Here is a 17,846-nt window from a genome sequence, read left to right on the forward strand (position 1 = left end):
CTATGTTCCCCTATCCTCGACCTCGGACCATCCCTTCTTGATGCTGAGCGGCTTGGGCATGTCCGGGTGCGCCTTCCGGGACCCTGCGGCAGGGCACTTGCCCAGTGCCGGAGAAGACAACGGGATTCGCTTGTCCCCGGTGTAGACATTCTTGGGCCTGTCGAGGATGAAATCGTCGACGTTGTCGCCGTGCCTCTTGGCCCGCAACAGGCGGTAGATGGGGCGCTCAATAAGGGCCTGGCCCTCCTTGTGATCGCAGTACCCGCCACACGGGCAGCGCCGCTGGAGAGGTTCCTGGGAGGGAATGGTTGAGCTTGAGGGGCCCGGGGGCTTGGACGTACCTTTCTCGACGGCCTCCATTTTGGACGACTGAGATGGATGGATGGCCTGGAGTAGAGTGGATATATCCTGGCAGATGCGACTTGCGGAAGGCCCTCAGGACTCGGATGTGGCAGGTAATTCGAGTCGACTCTTCACTTTCGAGGGGCTCTGGATTTCCTACTTTCGACTCTGGATTCCGGGCTATGGGCTTGGTATTTATATCCGCGAGGATATGCCCACCACCAATATCAAAACTGTACAGATAAATTACAGCTAGATAATTACATTATATGCTTGAAAGAACTTCCCGCCCTTTAAATCTGCACAAAGACAGAAAAGCTCAAAGGCCCAAATCCTTTGTTGCCCCACGAGGAGCTCGGAACAATCGACCTTGCCCTCCCGTAGTCGTCAGTTCGAGGGACAACGACATGGCCAGATAACTGAGCAGGGGACCTATCCAACCGCCAAAATCCCTTCGCATCCATCCCGTCCCCAGCTGGTAGAGCCACCCTCCGTTCCACCTGGCTCCCCGTCCCCGAAATGGGAGCAATGATGATTTGAGAAGTAAGGCATGTCTCTCTCACGACGCGTCGCCCCCGGCATCCTGCTTGACCCTGCCGCCCATGACGAATTCCGAGGTGTAGGACTTGGCCGTCTCCTTGTGGCGCGTGGTTATGTACCAGGTCATGACCAGGATGGCGACGAAGCAGGTCACCCAGAGGACGACGAGCTGGTTGGACCGCCTGGGTCGCTGGCCGTAGGGACTGTAGAGCTTCGGTGCCATGATTTTTTTTTTCTGGATGGCTGAGTTTGGGGCGACCTGGGGTGGGTTGGTTGATGTGTCTGTCTGTGGGAGTGGTGGGTATTTGTCTAGGCGGAAATATTGAGCTGGCAGGATTTGAGACTGGTTTGGTTGCTGGAGCGAAAACTTGACCAGAGCAGTCAATGCCACCTCAAAAGGTGAGCGCGGCAGCAAAGTTGGTGACGTCTGCTCCGCCCCGCTAAAACTTGCGAGAGTTAAGATTTACGGATGGACACCTTCTATCATATATATACCTATGTAGTGTGGAAACAAATGAACTTGGTATTTCAAATATCAGTCCTTTAGCTGGTGACACCAGAACTACCTATGTTACATATCAAAATGACATTCTCATCCCTTCCCACCGCCGTCGCCTTTCATCCGGCTCATCCTCAAATCTCGGTTTCAACATCCGGCGTTCGTCCGGCCAGACTGCCCATCTTTTTGACCCGACGGACAGCGAAAAGAGCCTCATCCTTTGCAAACTGAATATTCCGCATTGGTTTCCTGCAACCCGGTGACAGGTCAGCCAACTGAAAAAGGAAAAAGAGGGGGGGAAATAGAGGGAAAGGTGTCGGCATGGGAATCACTTACCATTGCATCAAGCCTCGTTGCTGCCGGTGTAGATCCCGGCTCCTGCTCCTGTAGTCCTTGAGCGCCTGAATAGGACTGTTGCCCCCGGACTTCGACCCTCCAGATTCCGCATTGTCATTTGTATCATGGGATGGCCTCGCCGCGGATCCGCCCTCCCCATTCGCCATCGCATCTCCATCGGGCCTGCCCCCATCGTCCATGCTGCCGTCTCGGATCCCGAGGTCCATATCAGACGACTCGGACGACTCGCAGTCCTGGTTCTGGTCTTGGTCCAGATTCTCCCCGGCGCTGCCGTCCTCGCGACGACCGCCCAGCATCTCCGCAGGGTCCTTGCCGAACGCGCCGGTCCAGTCGGTGCCATCCCTAGCCAGCCACTTTCGCCTGTCCTTCTCCGGCGCCTGGGCCAACACGTCGCGGCCGTGGGTCAGCGACTCTTCGTGCAGCCTCTGCACCGTGTCCGGGACCTCCCGCTTGACCGACTCGGTGCGCACGCCTTCGGCGAAGCACGCCTCCCAGCTCTCGATGGTCTCGCGCGAGTCGTTGTCGCTGACGAAGCGCAGGTGGTCGCGGTCGGTGCCGGGCTTGAACCGGCCGCGGAAGCGCACGCGGCCGACCTCCTCGAGCCGCAGGTCCGGCACCGTCGCGTGGTTCGCCTCGTTGATGTAGTTCTGCGACAGCCGCGTGCCGTTGTTGCACCGCCACACCGGCAGGTCGAAGTCCTTCTCCTCGCCGTCCACCACCTCCTGGAGCCAGAGCGACGCGAAGAACTCGGTGTGCCGCTTCCCCGCAGGGTGGAACTCGAAGAAGATGGGCGACCGGTACCGGAAGCGCACCGGCATCCGGATCTTGGCCCCCTTCTTATGCTGCTGGCCGCTGATGTCCCAGGAGAGCGAGCTGCCGTCCTCGGACTTGGTGCAGGCGTCGGGCTTGACGGTGGCCGAGCTGCCGCCCGTCCGCAACTTGATCTTCACCCTGGAGCTGGGCGCGAAGCCGGCGGTAGTGATGGAATCGCTCAGGAACTCGAACGTGCCGATCTCGCCGAAGCCGAGCTGCGTCGGCGGCAGCCTGAGCTCGACGGAGCGGAACAAGAGGCTGATCCGGATGCGGCCGAAGCCGATGCCGCCGTCCAGAGGGTACCACCGGGAGCTCTGGCTGGCTGTCTGGAGGATGTCGGACAGCTTCAGGGGCACGACGCCGATGATGGGGTCGTGCTGCCGGTTGCGCGAGTCGCGCACCGTGACGGTGACGATGCACGACCGCCAGTCGCGGACGAACCGCTCCGTCCCGGCCTGGAAGATGGGCTTCGACGACACCACCTTGGTCCGGGTCTTGTAAATCAGCTCGTCGTTGAGCAGGATCGTGCAGTAGGAGCTGGGCAGGCTCTTGTCCTGCTCTTCCTTGATGTCCCCGGCCTCCGGGCGGGCGGGCTCGTACTCGTGGCCCTTCTTCTTCCACTGCGACCCCTTGACGTTCTGGAGCTCGAGGTTTACGATCTGGTGGATGACGATGCTGAGAATGCCGCTCGGCCACAGCGGGTCGGGAGGCGTGTGCGTGACGGCGTCCTCCATGGCCGTGTTGATGCTGCCTTTGTCGTCCTGCAGCTCCTTTTTGTCGCGGAGCTCCTTGGGCAGGTTGGGGTCCTTGCCGTCGGTCCTCAGCGCTCGCCTGAACTGCGTCTTGCCGAAGAAGCCGACCTCCCAGTGCAGCTCTCCGGGCATGGTGCTCCCGGCCTTGACGCCCTTGAGCTTGGAGACCTGCGGGAAGGACTTGCCGGGGTGCTGGATTAGCTTCTGGATGCTTATCTCGACCTTGCCGACTACGTCGTCGGCAGAGGACCGGTCGCTGTCCCACAGCTCGAGCGACAGCTGTTCGTCGGCCTTGATGATGTCAGTGGTGACCAGCAGGCCGCAGGACTCGGAGAAGATAGGGTTCAGGTCGTCCTGGATGACGCGGGTGCAGTACTGTGGCTTGGCGAACTTGGAGAAGGCTACGCAGATGTACGGGTCCGAGCCGCCGCCCTCGCTTCCACGCCGATCCTGCTTGCTGAGTCCCACGGCTTTGTGGATGCGGACGAACAGGACGCCCAGGGCCTCCGTCTCCTTGAGGATGTCGTCCCCCTGGAGCATCTTGCCGATGTCGAGGGTCATGGACTTGGGCGCCACGTACATGTCCGCCGCGGTGGAGATCGCCCAGTTGACAAATTTAGAGATGATGGGGAGATTGAGGATATTGGCCCCCTTCTCGACTAGGGGGATGCAGCTGGCATCCACCATGGGTAGGCCCATGAGGGTGCAGCTGACGGTGTTGACGAAGGGTGGGTTCGGAGTCAGAGCGACCCTGATCCTGACGGTGCAGAGCAAGCCCCTGAGCTCGACCCAGACCGGGAAGGGGACCCCGAAGAGACCCTTGACGCCGAGGTAGAAGACCAACTGCATGCCCATGTTCTTGGCCTTGGATGACACATCGCCCGACGAAGGCAACGCGTGGTACGCTATCGTGGCCTCGAGGTTGTAGTAGTCGCCGCCCGCCTCGTCTGCAGCCAGCTGCTGGGGGTCCTTGACCTTCTCGTCCCGCTTTCGGATCTCTTCTTTGAGATCCTTGACCTCAGAGTCGGGTAGCGCACGCAGACTGAGGATCCGGAGCGGGTTACTGCCTTGGGAGATCTCATTGACCTTCACATTCTCAATCACACCGGGTACGCTGGCTTGCATGACGTCCTGGGGAAATCTGGTAAGTATTTGGGGACAAAGGAGGGGGATTTGACCGAACGATCAGTCTATCGGGAGAGGCACGCTCACCTCAAGAGTGTCAGCAACAGCTGCGAACATATCCGGGTTGATGAGGCCCCAGATCAGGCCGAGGGCGGTGTTGAGCCACTCGACGGACTCGGGGATCAGGTTGATGACGGCGGTCTCGCCGCGGCGCTGCTCGGCCGACCACTCGATGTCGCGGCCCCGGCGCACGAGGTCCTTGGCCCAGAGGAAGACGCCCGAGGCGACGCACGCGGCCAGCGGAAGGAGCCCCCACATGCTGCCGCCGAACACCTTGCCCATCAGCACGATGGCCAGGAAGATGCCGGTGCAGAGCACATTCGCCCGTGCCTCGACCGCCGCGTACATGGGCTCGTAGCTAACCGCAGGCGTCGGGTGGAAGAGCACGTTGGTCTTCTCGCCGTGGATCGGTAGGTCGCTCGTCGAGCCCTCCGCCACGGGGTCGGGTGGCGCCGTCACGTCTTGGTTGTGCCGGTATTCCTCGCCCGACTGCGTGGGTTCGGTCTTGACGGTCGTTTCTTTGCCAAGGTTGGCGTTGGGGACGGATATCTGGGGAAGGAAAATAGGATTGTCAACACCCGAACATCCCCTGTTCACCTAGTATTCCAGGACTTGGAGGCAATTAGGGGGGGGGGGGCTTTCTTCTCACATGTGGGTCTTTAGCAGACTTCACGTAGCTGCGGTCAATGTCGTCGATCTCGACATCCTTGCCGGTGACCGGGTCCCGGACAGTCCGCCGGTTCTTGCCGACTTTCCTGGATACCTGCTCGTGGTCCGTTACCTCAGCGGCGGGGCGGTTCGCCTGGGGGTCAGATTCAGCTTTGGCCTCTCGATCCCTCTTGTCCTGGTCAAGGCTTTCCATAAACTGCTTGATGTTGGGTACGCGGTTATGGCCCGAGTAGTGCTGCCCCGAAGGGAACACTTTCTCCTGGGTGTTCATGGTGAAGGAGTCCCGACTGATGAGGTGAGTAGTAGAGCGGGTGTGGGCACTCGATGGGGATAGGTAGTTTGTGACACTCGCATTAACCACAGCGTCACTCCAGAGCCGGAGCCGTTGGATATGGGAGTAAGTAAGTGCTTTCACTAGACTATAGTCGTAGAGCGAAAGGTTCTGAGGATTCCCTGGGGAGAATCGTCAAAATCCGGGTCGAGAGAGGGTACGTAAGACGGCAATTATATCAAGGGCAGGACGGACAGCGTACGCAATTCAATCAAGAATGATTATATGACTACCACGGAGATGATCGCTACTAGAATTACATGCCTTCTCGGCTTCGGGCTGGTTGATTCGTTTATCTTCCCAGTCACGGGCCAGTCTCCCAGATCTGATGATTGTTGGAAGCTTGAGAGTCCTCCGATCCACATATGACGTCTTCTCCGGGATCCGGGAGCTGCAAACCAGACCCCTGTTCAAGCTCCTCCACCACACTATAATATGCCTGTTATGGCTCTTGTGTAACAGTACTGGCCCTACCATGACGTTAGCTAGCAAAAACCTCCCGTTATCCTACTGCCCATGTTCCTCGATGGGCTCTCATTGATTTGCGTGTCTGCATCGAAATATTTAATTGCTCAATTAGAAGAAGGGAGCAATCTTCCCAGGCTAGCCAGTGTCTGCAGCAAGGATCGACATATATACCTCGGCCAACGTAAGAGGCGGCGGACATTTGCTTGCTGATAGACTTAACACACGTTGTTCACGTCATCATTGCCTTGGGATGAGATCCACCGCATTCTAGGCTAGATAGGATGGGGGGTTGGTTGATTCGTCACATTTATCGTCAATCGTATATCGTCCAGCCTTGCAAAGCAGTGCAGAGGTAGTGTACATGTCCCATAATTCAATGTGCCCGACTCCAGCCCGCATGCGATGCAACAAGTCAAACACCTGCCCAAGACACCGTATTCACACAGTACGCCTTCTGCACCTCCGGGCCAACCCGCATCTCATGCCCAGATGATCAAGCCGCAACCAAATCGGGAGGGATGGGCGTGTCCCTATTTGTCCCCTGTCTTAGAAGACCGAGATCCACGGAGTCCAGCCACTTGGATCCCATCACCAACGCCCCACTGGTAGCGACCGGCGTGTCCACGTCCAGTTCCATCATGTCTGGGTCTAGCATGGCCTTGCCGTCAACCTCGGACAGCATGCTGCTGACGTCCGACATCTCAACGTCGGCCGACATGTCGAACACCGAGTCTTGACTCATGGCAGACTCGACGCTCGGCGTGGGAGGCTCTGCGGGCCAGGAAGACTCCGCAGCCAGGGTAGGGATATGCTCGATGGGGGCCGGTGGAGCAACCGCGGCCGGCGCGCTGAGTGAGATCACCCTAGCTGTCTTTTGCCGCCGTGGCCGAGGCGCCGGCACGGCAATGACAGGTACCACGGGCTCTGGCGCAGGAGACTCGGCAGGCTTCTCGGCCACTTTGGGAATTGCGACGTCATCTTCCTCCTCGTCCTGGCCAATGGTCCAAACCCAGCGCCGCTTCTTCTCCTTCTTCCGCTTTTTAACCCCTGCGGCCACAGGGGAGAGCAGCGACGACGTTCCCAGCCCAGCCATCCGGCGGCGCATCTCCTCAAACGGTCCTGGTGTCTGACCGCCATCCCGTGTCTCGTTGCCTGTGTATGCCATGGTGTGGTCAAGCACCGTCTCCGGGTCCTCCTCCGCGTTGCTAGGGGAGAAGGGAGAGGCATCATCGGACAGTAGGTCGACGTGCGACTTGACATACTTGTTCGTCGTGATGGTCTGCTCCAAGGGGCTGTTGTATGCCACTCTCTTCGCCGCCTTTTCCTGGAGACGCAGTGACCGCCTGCTTGGGGAGAGGGGTGACTTGGTGCTCAGCGGCGGAAGTGGCGAGTTCCGGAGGATGCTGTGGAGGCAACGTGGGTGGGTATAGGGAGGTTTGGCTAATGAAGCCGGCAAGGTGGTTCGCCGTTGCGGCGTCCCTGGCGATGGCGGGACGTGGATGCCAGCCCAAGGTCCGGCGGTATCCCTGGGCGAGAAGGAAAAGATGCGTGCCATGTTTGGGTCGGCAGGCCCGGCCGACAGCGGAGGTGTCGCCGTCATGGTGCTTGGGAAGTTCACGTCCCTCGAGACAGCGGGGGAGAGGGGCTGGGCTGTCAAGGGCGTATCTAGATAGGGTCCAAGGTAGGGAGACTGGTGCCGGCGCTCCTTGCCATCATTTTGAGGGGTCTGGAGGACCACCTTAGTTCTGATGGCTGTCACCGGTTCTTGCTGCTGGACCGGCGTGGAGCGGTCAATAGCGGTGACGTATACATTGGAGAGGGTATTGAACGAGGTAGGAGATGACGGATCAACCGAAGCGGCGAGGGTCCTCGACTTTCGGGCGCCTGCCCCTTTGGAGATGGCTTTGATCTGTAGAGATAGCCTTGGCCTCCTGGGAGGACTTGAGGACTCTGACATGGCAGCGACCTATCTGCGGCGAGGTATGTGTAGTGATGAGCCAGGATGAGATGATGCGGTATTATAAAACAGTATTGAGAGACCCTACGAGTGGAGAATGCAGAAGAAACCACCATCTGGTTGGTCTCGATCCTGAGAAGGAAAACTAGGTATTGAATGGACGGGAAACATGCGAAGGAGGAACATGGCTGCTATATAGAAACAAGCGGAAGAGCACGACTGGCGGCGGCAAGCAAGGCCGACTGGCAAGTCGAAGAAGGGGACGAACCGCCAAGGGTCGAGGGGCTAATGCGCGCTGCAGTTTCGGCGCACATATTAGACGCGATGAGAGAGGCTGGAAGCACCGGAGGATGGTTCGTCAGACGGAGGAGTGCTCTGTTGGAGGGCGGCAGCGGTCTAGGCTGAGACGATCATTGGATATAAAAAGAACCAAGCTAGTGATGCAAAGCAGGCAGTGGGCGCAAGCGCCGACTTCTTGGCCAATAGCCCTGCCGCATCCTCTGGTTTATGCGGCCAACTGGTAGCCAGTCACACCGCGCCTATCTTAGGTTCCTTTTGTCTCCGTCTGGGCCCAGACACCAGACGCCGTGCGGGGCCGGCGCAGCGTTGGGCACGAAATGAGTCGGGATCCTAAGGCGCGCTTATCCTCATGATCACGGCAATCATCGTGCTTTCCATGTTCGGACTCGGGACTAGAATCATTCTACCGCTAACCTGGGGTATATTTGGGAGGGGCTTGGGCTACTCGGATGACGATGGGCATCTCACCCCAGCCTCAAAAGCAGCAGGATTGGTGATGGCATGAGCCACGATGTCTACGCCAGGCCGCCAATTCCATTCCCGACCATGAAGCGATGTCCGTATGGTGATTGAACAAGTATGGGCCTGAATTTCCAGGCCTCTTTCGTGCTTAAAACGAATGGATTATGGCTTACCATGGCTTACCATGGCCCTATCGTAGATGTATCGTCGGTCGGTTAGGCATAAGCGATCTGGCCAAGCAACCGGGTTTCCTCTCCAAACAGGACCTGTTTTGATACGTTTCAATTAATCGGGCTCCTTGTTCAGCAGAGCGGGGCTGATGAACTATGCTCTCCTAAGAGACAAACGTACCTACTGCTACACGGTAGGTAACTTTTGACTAGGTAAACAGGGGATAATATGAAGAATAGGAAAAGAGAAGGAGAAACACAGCGTTACGGATCCGTACAGGTGTCTTGAAGCTTGCAGGTACGAATCCCTGAAATAGATACCGAGGTACCTATTTACCTCCACTCCCAATGCAATGGATCCCAGACACACGGACCATGTAAACGACCTTTTTTTAGTATACGGACGGACCAACCCCCCCGTCCCGGCTGGAAATGCCTCCGGCTTCCAGGCACCCGCAACAACCTCCAGGTATGCAACCAGTCTCCAATAACGCACAGAAGCCTCCAAGTCCGGCTCGGATGGCTGTTTTTAGCATGACGAGGATGCCTGGGGATGGATCACCCAAAGCTAAAGCGTCCTCGGCGGAGAGACGACATATCTATTCTTCATTTTGTGTGTATTGCCAATCGCTGAGCCCTCGCTGATCAAACTTATGCTGGTAGCCCGTTACTAACCACGCAGATCAGGATTATGACTGCTTCTATGCCCAGGTCATTGAGAATCAGCAGCCGTCCCTAAAAGCACTGCCACTTGGCATCAAACAAAAGGGCATCCTTGCCACTTGCAATTACGAAGCTCGGCGTCGAGGCGTCAAGAAGCTGATGCACATCTATGAGGCTACCAAGCTATGCCCCGAACTTGTTTTGGCAGATGGTGAGGACCTGTCCCCCTTCAGGGATGTCTCTAAGAAGCTGTACAACCTGCTGCAACCCTACTCTTGGAACAAGAAGATCGAGCGCCTGGGCCTGGATGAGGTATTCTTAGATGTCAGCGACATTGTCGCGTACAATGTCGAGCTTCTCAACTTCAATGCCCTCCAGCAGTCCTTCTTCTGTCTGTCCAAGGAAGACCCCGAGCATGGCTTCCGTTACGATGCCAGCGGAGTTTCTGGGTGTATGAGCGGCGAACCTCCGAGTCGGGATGACCCGAGCTTCGCGCAGTATTTGCGTGTCTTAGTAGCGTCCCATCTCGCTCGATACCTCCGTCTCAAAATTGAGGAGCAGGGATATACATCGGCCTGTGGTATCGCGTCGAATAAACTCCTGAGCAAGCTAGTCGGCAACCAGAATAAGCCCAGGAACCAGACCGCTCTCCTGGCCTTCCAGGAAGATGAGGTGCTGTCTTTCATGGACAAGCATAATCTTAGAAAGGTCCCAGGAATAGGGGCCAGGACCTCACGTCTCCTGGAAGGTCATGTGCTCTCCAAGGAGATAGATCCAAATATTTACACGATGGAATGTTCCGTCTCTGCCGGGCAAGTCCGGACACATCCGGGGATGTCTGCCCCGGCACTAGAAAGGCTACTTGGCGGGCCTGGATCTGAAAAGGGCATCGGCGAGAAGGTTTGGGGGCTCCTTCACGGCGTCGACAACGCCGAGGTCAAAACCGGCAGCGGCATACCCACCCAGATCAGCATCGAGGACACATACAAGGGGCTGAACGAGCTATCCGAGATCAACCGCGAGCTACGCCTGCTCTCGGCGTCCCTGCTGAGGAGGATGCACGTCGACCTCGTGGAGAACGACCCCGGCGGCGGCGGCGGCGCAGATAGCCCGGGGCGGAGGTGGGTCGCCCACCCCAAGACGATCCGCCTCACCACGCGGCCCAAGACGTCGCCGAGCGACGCCAAGCCGTACAACTGGGCGCGCACGAGCCGGAGCCAGCCCATGCCCAGCTTCGTCTTCGGGCCCCCGGCCGCAAGCGAGGACGTCGTCGAGAGGCTGGCGTCGGACGTGCTGCTGCCCATGTTCCACAAGCTCAACCCTGCGCAGCGCGGGTGGAATGTCGGGCTGATCAACGTGTGCGCCGCCAACATGGTGGTGACGGGGAACGACGGCGGCCTAGGCAGCGGTCGCGACATCTCGGCCATGTTCAGGAGGCAGGAGGACGTGCTTCGTGAGTGGACGGCCTACAGCGACGATCCGCCCCCGGACCGGGGCCGGGATCAGGGCTCACTCAGCTACGATGGAGAGATCATGGCATCTCACAACCAGGGCCCATCACGAGACTCTGCCGGTGATGTTGATGGAGGGGATGGCATGGATGAGGAGGATTCAGAGACCAAGACATGGGAGGAGGATAGTTGGCATGGCATGGAGGAGCATTGCTCTCAATGCGATCGATTGATACCTGTTTTCGCACTCATAGCCCACCAGAGATACCATGACACAGAATGCAATTGATCCCAAAATCGATATCCGTTACAACCCGTTGCAACCCGACCGTGCACATGTGGCTGTCAAACGAGTGGGGGTGCAGACAGCCTGGCGATCTGCAGCCTCGGCTTACCCCCTCATCGTTATTGTGAGGCTTGAAGCGGGGATCGACATGCGCGTAGATGTGAGGCCAACGGACTCCAGGACGGCGAAAGCCTCGGGAATTCGGGAATTGACGGGTATAATCTTCTGTCTACCTACCTACCTAATACAGCAACCAACGAGGCCTCTCGTTTTACATCATCCGGGCAATCCTCGCCCTATTCCGCCTCATCAGTCTAAGGCCATGCCCCAACACCCTTCCCCCCAATACCCCCTAGTCATGATTCCTGGACCTGTTTTTGCACCACCACGCCCGCGACATTACCATCCGTTGTGAAGACATCAGCCGCCCTGGCCATCCCATCCAACGAACGCCTTCCCCAAAAGCAAGAAGCCAGAAAATACCCCAGCCCTTCCGTGATTCGTTTCCCTTCCCAGTACAAAAAAAAGTAGAAAAAAAGGAGAGAAACGGGAAGGGGGATAAACTCCGACAAAAATAACAACAACAGTTATATAGTAGTTAACAGCCCTGGAGCTCGGCCAGCTGGGCCTTCAGTTGCTCGTTGCCCTTGAGCAAGTCTTCCAGCCACTCGGCGGACATGGTAAGCATCGTGCTCTTGCTGAAGCCACCCCCTTTCAGTCCCGGCACGATGTCGCACAGGTCATCGAACCCTTCCTTGATCAGGGTCCGCCTCTTCTGCTCACTTCTGATGTGATTCTCGCGCTTTTGCTCCTCCGTAAGGTTCTCTCTTGCCGCCTTTGATGCTGCGTTGGCGACGGATTTCCTCCTCCTGCCCGAACCGTCCCTGCTGGCCGGCGAGGTAGATGCTGGATAGTCGGCCTTGGGCCTCCGCTTCCGCGTAGCTTTGGATCCCGTGCCTGACGCGTCCTCATCCACATATTGCGACTCCTCTTTGGCCTTGCTCTTCCGCCTTTTCCTCGCCGGCGCGTCCATATCGTCCTCGTGTTTTATTTGGTCCCCGATCCTGGTTCTAAGCTTTGGCGGAGACAAGTCTCCGTTGCGTGTCGGGCTTGAAGGGCGCGAGTTCGCAGCGCTAGTGTTGACTTCCAGGCATCCCATGTACACAAGGCGTTCCTCCTCTAGGGCCTCAGAGGTCTCCTTTTCGGACTGGGGGACAAAATGCCGGCCAAAATTGGCATCTGAACCCCATTGTACATCCACCTGTTGATTTACTCGTGGCGGAATGGTGCCAGCCGGAGAGCCAAACATGATGCCCGCGAAGGCGTCATGCTCCGGGGGCAGGTGCCGCTGTGACATGCGTCGCCCATCCTCTCTGAAGTCTGCCATCGGTTGATGGCGGAGATGCCCAACGGGAGGCCCCATGGGAGGCCCGGTATTCCTGCTCGGAAACGCATGAGTGCGGCTGACGCTTCTGGCTCGCGATAGGGAACCGTTCTGGAGCAGGGTTGCGGCGGCGAGCACATCCGCAGAAGCCTGTTGCCCGAGCGACGGATGGGTCGTGGGAGGTGGAGGGGGAGGTGGAGGTGGCGCCATCATGGATGAAGATGGCGGAGGTATTAGGTCATGAAATCCGCCCGGCGGCAGGCCGTGTACTGGTGACTCGAGGGGCGCGCTCGGCTGCTGGCCGAACGAGGTTGCAGTCCCCATAAGCTGGGGTGGTAGAATCCAGTCCTCGGTGAAGTTCAGTCCTTCGCCCATCGCGTCATTGTTGTAGTTGTCCGAGGTTATATCCTCGAAGAAGGTGCTGAGCACCTTCTGCTCATTATCCGACAGGATTGGCTGTCCCGGAGGCGGCTCAGGAGGGTCGGAGAAGAAGTAGTCTTGCGATGTATCAAACGCATCTATGGTGGCCGTAGGTTAGACAGCGATCTTCTCCCTCGATGGACGGAAGACAAAGACTTACAGCCAAATGGCAGGTCGTCTGGCGGCTGCGTCGAACCCATTGTTCCGGTACGTTGTATGGCCAGCATCGATGCGACTTTTGCCTCCTATGGTTCGTAGCTGTTGGTTCTTCTCGGGTAGGAGGGCGCGGAAGCGTAGGCTAATTCCGACGTTGGCCTCGACCTTGGGCAAGAAGTTGGCCCTGAAAGAGCTTGTCCCGTTTCCTAACACAGAGCAGGCAGTGTCATGGACGCTCCTGGGCAAAGGAAGGCAGATTTCAGCAGGATCCGGTGGTCGCAAGCTGAAAGCGCTCTCCGGATGCCACCCTGGGCGCAGCGAGGCCCAGTGATATTGTCGAAGACGTCTGCTAGCTAGCCGGTTGGCGATGGGCGAAACCAGGACCGATAAGAGAAAAAGCACATGCAAAAGTGGCGGTAAGACAGTACCTATGCAGGACGGCAGGTCGCGGAGAGTGGGGAGGCGGCGATGCTGTTACTTTTATGTGCTAGATCTTGACCCAACCCGATGCGCTACTTGCAGTTTGATGGTCGCTTGGCCTGGAGTTGGGAGAGGCTGCCGCTTGAGTCGCCTGCAGGAGGATGGCTCAGAAGCATCGGGGATGTTGTACGCAGCTGCAACGAGCAGGACAGCGGTGATGTGGTGCAATAAATGACGGAACTAGTAGACAGGGTATACTACGAGTAAGGCCCGGGGCGTCACATATTTAGAGATGCGGGAGGAAATCGTGGAGGATTCTCCAAAAACGTCCATATCGCCCGGGCTTGGTGACAGTCAACAAAATCGCACCGAGCGATAAGTTCCAGGTTCTTAGCTGCAGTAATATCGCTGTAGTGCAGCGTTGGAGGTACTGGGAGATGGCTAGTCTGCTTTCGGCCAGAGGCACAGCATTTACCGCGAAAACTATTGGTCGAACGCTTGAGCTAGAGTCCCCGCTTGTCGACTACACTGTCTACTGCACCATCACATGCTCGTGAATCGGTCTCAATCAAGAAGCCTTGGTTAGCCGCCCCGCGTTCATTCCATCATCAGGGGGGTCAAAAGCTTGGCTTGCGACTAGGTTCTCAACTGTCCAACTATCCACTCCCGACATGAGCAAGGTTGAGGCAGGCCGCAGGTTTTGACCAAACAGTTGATGGGATGCAAATGCTTCCCAACCTTCGGTCGTGCAAGCAGCAATCCAAAGTTCTCCTATGTATACGTCGATGATCATCATCAACACGTTTTGACACAAGACCTAGACCAAAAGTACAGGGCCGCGTCCGCGTCCGGTGGGGCAGGAGAGTGGGTACTCACTCGAGGAACGCATTCGTAAACCAAGGAGACTTGGAATTTGATTACTTGCTATGTAACTGCTGCCCAGCACCGAAAACAGACACAAGCCCGGAATAAAAGTTGCGAGGGGTCTACTATCTAGTGCGTTTCCAAGACCCTCCCCATTTCCGAGCTTCTATAACGGGGCATTTACCACCCATACTAGGTAGGTAGGTACCTACCACCCACTGAGCATCGATGTGGAGTCGGTGCATCCCCAGATTGCCGAGATCCATCCATGAGTTCCAGAATCCAGAACGATCTGTCGTATTACTGCCCTGTTTGTTTGTTTTCTCCTCTACTTCTGCAGACAATCAGGGGCAATGTATGGTCACGTTTCTATGTCTCTCCGGCCTTCTCCTTACCTTGTATAGACGCGCTGACGCGCTCTTCCCCCCAAATAAGATACCAGTAAATTGCTGTATGTATCCTCCCGTTCTGGCGTTGCCTGGGACGAGAGCCCGCCTTAGAAGGCTCGATCGATCAACTGAAACTAAGCCATCCATCATCACACACAGAATAGAACGGCTCTACCCGGCACGTTCGTACAACCCAGTTTCCAGTCCTTTGCACCGGAAAGGGCGCTTTATGGCTTGCTTGCTTTGCCCCAGAATTACCTCTATAGAGTCTAGCTCCGTGAAACCCCATTTCTCACGGAGGTGATCTCAATTCGTAAACCAGCCTCCCAACGCTGATTTCCATCTCTGGGGCTTCACAGACAGCGGCAGAAGTGGTTACCGGCCTAGGACAGCCGAGACCCCTCACCCATTGCTGCCGTAACAGCCATGACATCGTCGATGCTCCCTTCTAGGATGCCTGTCTTCCCCCCCGCCCTCCGTGCCCAGAGGGTCCGGCAACGATGGGATAGCAGCATACCAACACCGCTTCGACCTCTAGCCCGCGCCTACTTGTTGGCCTATGTATCTGTCGTTGCACCAAGGATCGTGTCATTGCTAGCCCGTCGGTTGGCGAGAGCGTATCAACGCACTGCAAAGGCAGCAGATCGGGGCCCGCAGGCTCCATTCTTAGTATCCCTGAGGCGTATCCTCAGCGACGCCCTCCATTGGCAACGTTTTCCCACCTTCTGTGCCGTCTTGATTGGCGGGAGCACCTGGCTGGAGGTATGTCACTCCCACGAGTTGCCCTCGCATGGTTCCATGTCCCTCGATCTCTCGTGGGCAAGTACTGATTTCGTATGACATGTCAAGGCTCCCCTCCAGAAGGTCTTCTCCCTGTTGACCGAGAGTCTCTCCGATGTGTCACGCAGAAGGTCAGTCTTGTAATCCTAGCCCTTCAGAGCCCTCGGTTCGGTTGGCTAACGTATGCAAAACCCAGACTCGCAAGATGGTGCGCCTCGTTCATCGCTGCCTGGTTTGGCCTGCGGCTCCTGCAGTCCAGAAAGAGTGCGAGCTTTTCCGAGACTGTGGTTGTCAAGTCGGATACTCCGCCCGGAGCCAAGGCCCAGACCGTCAGGTACGGCGGCCGAACCCTGGACCTGTCTCTCTTCGCCGCAACCCGAGCCTTGGATGTCGTAGTGGGCGAGCTCTGGTCCCGCCGTCGAGCCAGGCGGAGAGCGGCCGGGACGTGGACCAAGGTCGAGACGGCCATCTCCCGCCTCACCGACCCGGGCGTGTTTGCGTTGTCCAGTGGGCTGGTCATGTGGGCTTGGTTCTACAGCCCGGAGCGTCTACCTTACACATATAACAAGTGGATTTCTTCGGCAGCTGCCGTCGACTCCCGTCTTATCGAGGCTCTCCGTCGTTGCAAGACAGGCGAGTTGCGATACGGCGAGGACACCGGCCAGGCTCCCCTTCTGCAGGGCATGTGTGCCGATCACAAATGGCCACTAGCTTGGGGAGATCCGGCCAAGGCAATCCCATTCCCCTGCGAGATGGTTCACATGGGATGCGGACCCTCCTGTGAGGTCCATGCCATTTCCCGATTTGGACGTTCCTTCCTCTGGGCCATGGGGACTTATCTACCCCTGAACCTGCTCCTCGTTATGCGGAGTCCGAACAGAAAGGGTCTCGCAAGGGCATTGTTCTCGGCCGTAAGATCCTCGACCTTCCTAGGCACCTTCATTACTCTCTTCTACTACGGCGTGTGTCTGGCTCGGACAAGGGTCGGCCCCCTTGTCCTGGGGAAGAAGACTCCGTCGAGGCAGAAGATCGACAGCGGCATATGTGTGGGGTCCGGATGTCTCCTCTGTGGCTGGAGCATCCTAATCGAATATGCCAATCGGAGAAAGGACATGGCCCTCTTCGTTGCGCCTCGGGCTCTGGCGACACTCCTACCCCGGCGGTACCCCTTGGATAAGCAGTGGCGCGAAACCCTCGTCTTTGCTTTCAGTACCGCAATCGTGTTCACTTGCGTTCGAGAGAACAAGGGACGTGTCCGCGGCGTTATGGGGAACGTCCTGGGAACCGTCTTGGAGGCCTAACTTCGACCTTGATTTCGGGGTGTATGAACTGCCTCGTGTGTTCCTGGACTTTTTGCAAGAACACAGATGGTTGGCTCCGGCCTTGGCAGGACGTCACATTTGAAGACAGCCTTTTTGATGAGATGGGCGGCCCATGCATTTGGGGTTGCACAACTCCTGCTTTGGGATGTGGGATGTCTTCATATGGAGAGGAACATGTTGCCAGCACGCGGAGATCTATCGATTGTCTCGCACATCGGGTTTATAGATAAGAAGATTCACTGTATATTAGATTGGTAATTGAAGAGCATATCTAATTCATAGCAAGAAACTTGTGTCATTTGCACATTGGGTTCAAGCATACGAGCGATGGGTGAGGGATCTTCCTGTCACTTCCTTCCCTCACACGACCGGGAAGGTCGATGGATGTGGCTGCCGTTATTTATTTAACTTATTGCTGGGAGATTCAACAACCACCTACCTAACAGGATTTCCGCACTTTGAACCACAAGGAATGTCTCTATATAGTAACCTCACTACGACGCACACTCCACTAAGGCCTACATGCGTATGTCTTAGCACTTATTTGCCCCCGTTCCCCTTAAAACCAATACTGTCTAGGATGGGTTGTTGCTACCGTGTAACTCGACGAGGTCGGGATCCACGACAAAGCCGTTCTGGGCCCTCGGGGTCAGCCATATCAGGTTTAACGTGGGAGAAATCACGAACCCGGCGGGGATCTCAGAGACCTGATATGCATGTCCTTCTATTCCAGCCACGATTCCTTGCCTGGGCACACTTTCTGGCTGCTTGTGCTCCCCAGCTATGCACCTTAGACACGACTTGGTCCTGCATGGGGAGGATACCACCAGGACAACCCCCTCCTCCCTCCGCATCTCAACTAGGCT

General features: G+C 57.2%; 6 protein-coding genes across 6 annotated transcripts; 2 read left to right on the plus strand and 4 right to left on the minus strand.

Moving 5' to 3' along the window:
* Window positions 1-901: 901 nt before the first annotated feature.
* On the minus strand, window positions 902-1,105 carry QBC33DRAFT_554393 (uncharacterized protein; the record flags this gene model as incomplete). Its single annotated transcript, XM_060429509.1, has 1 exon — window positions 902-1,105. The coding sequence occupies one exon, from the start codon at window positions 1,103-1,105 to the stop codon at window positions 902-904; it is 204 nt and encodes a 67-aa protein (XP_060289165.1).
* Window positions 1,106-1,325: 220 nt separating this feature from the next.
* QBC33DRAFT_35589 (putative meiotically up-regulated protein) lies at window positions 1,326-5,561 on the minus strand. Its single transcript, XM_060423874.1, has 4 exons — window positions 5,138-5,561; window positions 4,516-5,037; window positions 1,718-4,434; window positions 1,326-1,630 (listed from the first exon to the last, which is right to left on the minus strand). The coding sequence occupies exons 1-4, from the start codon at window positions 5,426-5,428 to the stop codon at window positions 1,516-1,518; spliced, it is 3,645 nt and encodes a 1,214-aa protein (XP_060289166.1). The 5' UTR covers window positions 5,429-5,561; the 3' UTR covers window positions 1,326-1,515.
* A 646-nt stretch (window positions 5,562-6,207) lies between these two features.
* QBC33DRAFT_35695 (uncharacterized protein) lies at window positions 6,208-8,365 on the minus strand. Its single transcript, XM_060423882.1, has 2 exons — window positions 8,182-8,365; window positions 6,208-7,926 (listed from the first exon to the last, which is right to left on the minus strand). Exon 2 carries the CDS (start codon window positions 7,911-7,913, stop codon window positions 6,450-6,452), a length of 1,464 nt encoding a protein of 487 aa, XP_060289167.1. The 5' UTR covers window positions 7,914-7,926; window positions 8,182-8,365; the 3' UTR covers window positions 6,208-6,449.
* Window positions 8,366-9,292: 927 nt separating this feature from the next.
* On the plus strand, window positions 9,293-11,267 carry QBC33DRAFT_522958 (uncharacterized protein). The gene is made up of 2 exons (XM_060426580.1): window positions 9,293-9,458; window positions 9,533-11,267. Exons 1-2 carry the CDS (start codon window positions 9,399-9,401, stop codon window positions 11,246-11,248), a joined length of 1,776 nt encoding a protein of 591 aa, XP_060289168.1. The 5' UTR covers window positions 9,293-9,398; the 3' UTR covers window positions 11,249-11,267.
* A 576-nt stretch (window positions 11,268-11,843) lies between these two features.
* QBC33DRAFT_575364 (putative bhlh family transcription factor protein) lies at window positions 11,844-13,249 on the minus strand (the record flags this gene model as incomplete). The annotated part of the gene is made up of 2 exons (XM_060430820.1): window positions 11,844-13,126; window positions 13,210-13,249. 2 exons carry the CDS (start codon window positions 13,247-13,249, stop codon window positions 11,844-11,846), a joined length of 1,323 nt encoding a protein of 440 aa, XP_060289169.1.
* A 1,831-nt stretch (window positions 13,250-15,080) lies between these two features.
* QBC33DRAFT_35780 (uncharacterized protein) lies at window positions 15,081-17,293 on the plus strand. Its single transcript, XM_060423891.1, has 3 exons — window positions 15,081-15,640; window positions 15,728-15,789; window positions 15,855-17,293. The coding sequence occupies exons 1-3, from the start codon at window positions 15,305-15,307 to the stop codon at window positions 16,957-16,959; spliced, it is 1,503 nt and encodes a 500-aa protein (XP_060289170.1). The 5' UTR covers window positions 15,081-15,304; the 3' UTR covers window positions 16,960-17,293.
* Window positions 17,294-17,846: the final 553 nt, after the last annotated feature.

This window comes from Phialemonium atrogriseum, assembly GCF_030411735.1.
Source record: "Phialemonium atrogriseum strain 8032-3 unplaced genomic scaffold QBC33scaffold_1, whole genome shotgun sequence".
NCBI classification, from domain to species: Eukaryota; Fungi; Ascomycota; class Sordariomycetes; order Cephalothecales; family Cephalothecaceae; genus Phialemonium; species Phialemonium atrogriseum.